This window comes from Sinohyriopsis cumingii, chromosome 8 (assembly GCF_028554795.1).
Source record: "Sinohyriopsis cumingii isolate HCF-2022 chromosome 8, ASM2855479v2, whole genome shotgun sequence".
Lineage (NCBI taxonomy): Eukaryota > Metazoa > Mollusca > Bivalvia > Unionida > Unionidae > Sinohyriopsis > Sinohyriopsis cumingii.
This window is the reverse complement of record NC_142968.1, coordinates 8,897,864-8,903,863: the sequence shown is the minus strand read 5'-3', so window position 1 is coordinate 8,903,863 and position 6,000 is coordinate 8,897,864. Positions and strand designations below refer to the sequence as shown.

Below are 6,000 nucleotides of genomic sequence, written 5' to 3'. Positions count from 1 at the left end.
TAACGACGAAAGTGTTCCAAATGTGCCAAATTTCGAAACGAGGCTAATAACTAGGAAAGTTACGCATGCATGGATACATACATACATACATACATACATACATACATACATACATACATTTACCAGGTTTTATAGAGTGGATTCGATCTACTGTTTTCAACACTATCTTATCTTAACCTTGTCTCTGTCAATTGGGTCCCATAAAGAAACCGCAAAATACTTGTCCAAATGTCACTAATAGTCACATATGCATATATACCTCCAAATATGTTTTACCCGCCACATTGTAGTTCTTTCTTTGTCATTTATTTCACGCTTGATTAATTGCCAAACACTAGTACAATATTTGACGTGGCGCAGATATATTTCCGATGGCGTGATTGGCATATATTATGTATTGTTTGGCTGACCTTATAGTGACAAGAATGTATTGCATATTTGAAACCTCGTACTATATCTGGAGAACTAAATATATACTAAGTCGTCACAACAGGGAAGTAGAAATATTTGATATTTACCTGTGTTAAACACTTGCAAATGGACGGCATTCTGTCTTACATCATCGTCTGTCTGGGAGATAATTTGTATTAATTTGATGGGAGCTTACTTGTGGTATGTACAATTATTTGTTTCTTTCTTTCTTTTTATATTGTGCTAAGAATTTGTAGAATCGAAAGGTTTTATCTCACGCGTGTTATTGAATAGCTATATAAAATAGTCTTTAACGGGAAATATAATTTCCATTACTCATTCTACTGGTAAAAATATCAATCGTACTGTTATTATTTTCTTATGCTTCCAGCCAGTGGTGAACCATATTTGCAAATGAATATCTGGCTGCTTCCTTTCACTTTACTTAGTGAGTTTAATATTAATTTCGTGGTTTACATCAAGATTGTGTGCTACGAACGAAACATTCCATGTATATTACATCATTTTTCAGACTGACGAATAATTTCGAACTTGATTAGAGGCTATTTGAGAAATTCGTAGGCTCTATATAAGCGCTTGCCTAAGCTACCCGTTGATTTTCGTTTCTATTAAATTTCCATATTAAGAGGACAGTTGTGAATATATTTCATAGATTTGCTTTAGTCAGTCTCTGTAGTATTGCTGGTTTAGATATGAATATAGAGAAAGTAATTATTGGATGGAAAGTATACTGCACTTAAAGTATGAGGAGCCCCTACAAGCCGAGTGGTCTAATGCTCTCACCGTTCCAGATCACTGCCATTCACCTCTGAGTGGGTTCGAGTCTCTGGCTCGGCTAATGTGGGTACGTGTAAAAACTTTGTCCATAGCTTCTCGTGGGTTTCTTGGTTCTTCCCAGGTTTTTTCCAGATTCTTTCTCCGCCAGTTATACTGGCCGCCATTTATAACATGTCTTGTGATGAAAATGGCGTTAAACCCCATAACAAAAACAAACACTTATAGTTCGAGCTGGAGTACCCAACTTGACTCAGCTATATGATATAAAATTGTATATCAACCGGAATAATATAAATAACATAAGTACTTATAGTAGCTGTGTATGTGTGTGATTTTTACGTAGCTTTAACGTAGCTACGATGTCTGCAGAGTGACAGTTTATATTGATGACTAGTGTAAGTGAAAGCAGTCATTCAGTTACAGGTTATAACAGTTTATTTCCCATTGTAGTGACGGTATATAAATTTAACTTTGTCTCTATGCAAAATGTTTTAACAGGTTTACACAAATGTCATGGAGTAAACATTTTGGTACAATTCAAATTTCTTCTTGTACCCTGCTTTTCGACAACAGTTAGTATTTACACAAATAAATTGCAAAAGTGCTCTCGATCATTTTTGCCAATGAAAACATACCAGCATTTCTTGTGGATTTTTTGGAATGTAGGAGCGGTGCAGATTATACATTATGTACTGTGAATGAGCTGGCCTGGCCCAACAAAAATAACATATGATCTTACCTTTCCCTGGTTACCTGCATTATAATAGGAAAGTAAACATTATCTGGACTTATTAAGGATGGTCTTTTCAATTTTCAGCTTTCTTCTATTCGGGATCTGTTTCCGGGAGAATAAAATGTCTAAACATTTGTATAAAGTCTACGAGCAGTGTTTCTTTCGGACGAATTTAAAATCTAAATTTCTAGAGGTTTTTACTGTTTAAAATTGGTTTTCATTATAAATTTATTTGAAGGTTTATATACACTTCCAGCTTTTTCCGATCTCAAAAATTAGGTCCAAATATTATGAATTTAATACAGACAATAACGTCCGCTCGAAAACCATCCAGAAAATTAAACAGAACGTAATTATTTGTAAAATGTTCACACAGTTATGGATAAAACAAAGTATTGCTGGCGATGGAGTCTGGACCATACAGGAATCTCATCCACTGGTGATCTTATTTTTTCCTCTACATTTAGCTCATCCATGACGTAATTGTTACATACCGCTTTTCTCAGTGATTTTTTTTTTATCTTCAGTTGTGGGTAGGTGGGGGGAGGGGAAATATACGAATGAGTCGGTGTATATCCATTCCCTATATATTGCATTGGTACATACAAGTAAAACACATCTTTAAAAAATAGAGCATAAATGTTGTTCAAAATATGACATTATTAGAATAGATATGCCACGTTGTTTTATAATGAAGCCGTGCTCGAGTAAAAAAATAAACAGTGGCTGTACGCCGGTAAACGGTAATAAATGGATTTTGCTAGAAAAATCTGTGTGTGTGTGTGTGTGTGTGTGTGTGTGTGTGTGTGTGATTTGGATTGTTAACGTAGCTTTAACATGTTTCATTCATATCACTACGATGTCCTCAGTGTGGCAGTTTATAGTGATGTCTAGCGCAGTGGGGCATCATGCTGCATACATGTAGCACCATGTCCCACCCAGTCACATTATCCTGACACCAGGCCGACCAGTCTTAACACTAACCTCTTAATAATGAGTGCATAGCGAGGCAGCTTTTACTAACAATTTTATAAGTCTTTTGTATGACTCGGTCGGGGTTCGAACCCGCGACCACCCGCATCCGGGGCGGACACTGTAACCACATAGGCCATCACAGGTCGCTAGAATAACCCGATGTTCAATTTCTGTTAAATGTGCCAAGTGTGATATTAATTCAACTGATCCTAAACATTCATAATGGTCTGCACAAAATACAAAATCCTACAACAAATCCCACCCACCATAGCCAAATAATAATAATGTACAAATTGTAAACTGTTCCACTCACAGGACTGCCCCTTTGTTGGCGAACATCTGTACAAATTTGTACCATTGTCAGGTTTTCATACAGTTTGGATTGTATATGTATTTGGCGCATTTTCGTTCATGTATACAGCCTCGTACACGGTACGTAAACCGGTTTAGTGCAAGTTTCTTTCTTTACGTATAAACCAGCTTTCAGGTAAAGAATGGATTTATACGTTTTTAATATTGCACGATTGAAAAGATAGTATATTTGTGATTCCACATCAATTTATATTCACACGGTAATGCTCAAGCTTGTAACAAACATCTTCGATATGCATCTTTTTACTGCATATTTGCGATTTAACGGAAATGGAAGAATGTTTTAAGATGTTACATTACATATGTGCAGGATACTACATTTTGAGGGGACTCAACATGAGAATGATATGAGCCAATTTAGATTCAAGATTGAGACAAAACTATAACTAAGTAGATGTAAAACATTTTGACCTCCACCCGAACTAGGATGGGAATCACAGGTTTTGTAGCTTAACATACCATCTAGGACCAGTCGTCTCCCCCACCCTGCGCCCCCACCCCTCTCCACTCACGAGCCTATACTCTAACTTGCTTTGTAGGCTCAAACCGCTTTAGAAAACAATTAACAAAGCAAACACCAACACCACTGCTACTACAACTACTAGTATCACGTGCTCCTCTACACACATAAAAGCAGTGATTGTAATGCATGCGCCTTGCAATATGATCACATTCATGTTTGAATTGTTGCAGGTTATCGTGTACAACATTTCTAAAGGCCTATATCTACTCTTTGTCTACTAAGTTATCAGCACAATTTCTAGGCTATTGATATTATTTATATTTTAAATAAGATTTTTTTAGATAATAGACATGCACGCGCTCATCTGTAAAAAAGCAAATACAATATTTGCTAAGCTTATTTAATAAGGTCGCCACAACTCATATACGCCCAGATGTGTGTCTACCTCTGGAAGATTTACATTGGTTTAAACTCTATGTATCGGAATTACTATAATAAGGTTACTTGCTCGTTTTAAGCACTTGTGCAAACTTCCGGACGCGTTTCATACAAGTGCGACTGAAGTATTATGTTCAGCAAGTGACCACTAAATCGGTCTTCTCCATTATCAAGCCATGTGGTATGCCTGTGTATTTGCTAAAAGAGTGAATATCTTGTATCTGAAAATACGTACTATTTGTTAAGTAAGAAACTAAGATAAACTTAATAGTTTTTGCAAGTTTATATCGGTTGTACGTTTACGTTTCTGGGAGGTCTACATATAAATTATTAGTCAAAATAGAAATCATATCCAACAATGAAATATGTACAATATGAACTAGGGGAAACTATATTTTATTTGCATCGGAAGATAAAGTTGTGCTATATTCGTTGCTCAACAAGCTCCAATCAGTCATTGTGAACTAAACGTATCAAAGGCTTGTGACAAGAGCTAAGAAAACAATAACTAGTTTAGTACATTATTTGTCAATACATTGCAATTTGTGATGCATGTTAACTTTAACATCAGAAAACCAAAAGGGCATATCCCGCCAAGCAGGTAACACAGCTTTATATAGAATCGAAAGGGTTCGAGTGAAATGTCATTATCAGATGCATTTTCGAAAATCCTAATTGCTTGCCATTATAAATTAGTTTTCTTCCTGTGTGTATTTTGCTGATATTTCTCTTTTCATATATTTTATTTGATTTGTAGATGTCAATGCTGATGCAATTTTAGCTGGCTCTATAATTTAATAACAGTAACATAATTAATTATCCTTAGAATTTATCTTTATAATAGCACACTTCTATTTTTCCACACAAGATTCACACAAAATATATCTTTGCATCGTTTTATGTCTTCGTATTATCAACCTCGTATTATCAAATCGATATGTCGTTAATTTCATGAATATCCATTGCCACAAACTATAAAACAGAACTAAAGATGTGAAAGGATTTACTTGCCAAAAATTCATAGTTTCAGCATGTGCACGGTCCTTTCAGGACACGCAGTACATAATATGTTTTATGCAGTTAAGTCCTGATACCCCCCAAAAATGTAGTTGATGATCAATAAGGAGAGACAAAAAAGAAACTAATATACATGTCCCTCGCTATAAAGCGATTGTAACCGAATGCATCATGGACCGATTGAAAATGCAATATGAGTGAATGGAAGTTTATGAAATGAAAAATAAATATTTACGACAATACATACACAAGTAGACTCAAAAGCCCACTACAATACATGCGATATAAAACAACACGTTATGAAAAGAAAACAGATGAAAACAGATTCACGTATACAAAATTCATCCATTATACATAATTAAATGAGTACAATTCACAGAATCATATGATGCAAAGAAATAAGCATGATTCATAAATCATGTGATACAAACAAACAAAAAATAAGCACAATCATATGCCCCGCTGAACTAAGCATGGTTCATACAACCACATGTCCTTCCAAATGTAGCACAGTGTATCCTGCCCTTATTCCGAGTTCGGAATTCATGTCACTATTCTTTGCCCTTCTCCAGAATCCGGAATTCCTATCCTACACGTCTAGTCATGTAGTAACATACACACAGTCAGTTTAATTTTGTCCAGTGGCTACGCTGTCACACTGCAGGTCATGCCGTCACCGTTCTGGTTCTTCCAGCCCATCCATCCAGCTATACATATACTAAACTGGTCATAATAAGAAATAAACTAAATGCAGAGAGAAAATCCATAAATACATGTTACCATATTATTGTAC

At 35.5% G+C, this 6,000-nt stretch overlaps 1 protein-coding gene across 1 annotated transcript in view; it reads left to right on the top strand.

The window, feature by feature from the left end:
- Positions 1–524: 524 nt before the first annotated feature.
- The window catches only part of LOC149792945 (uncharacterized), a 28,235-nt gene continuing 22,759 nt past the window's right edge, over positions 525–6,000 (top strand). Inside the window, exon 1 of the mRNA XM_089966261.1 lies at positions 525–612. Coding sequence (XP_089822387.1) covers positions 596–612 — 17 coding nt within the window. The 5' untranslated portion in view covers positions 525–595. The remainder of the gene's footprint in view (positions 613–6,000) is intronic.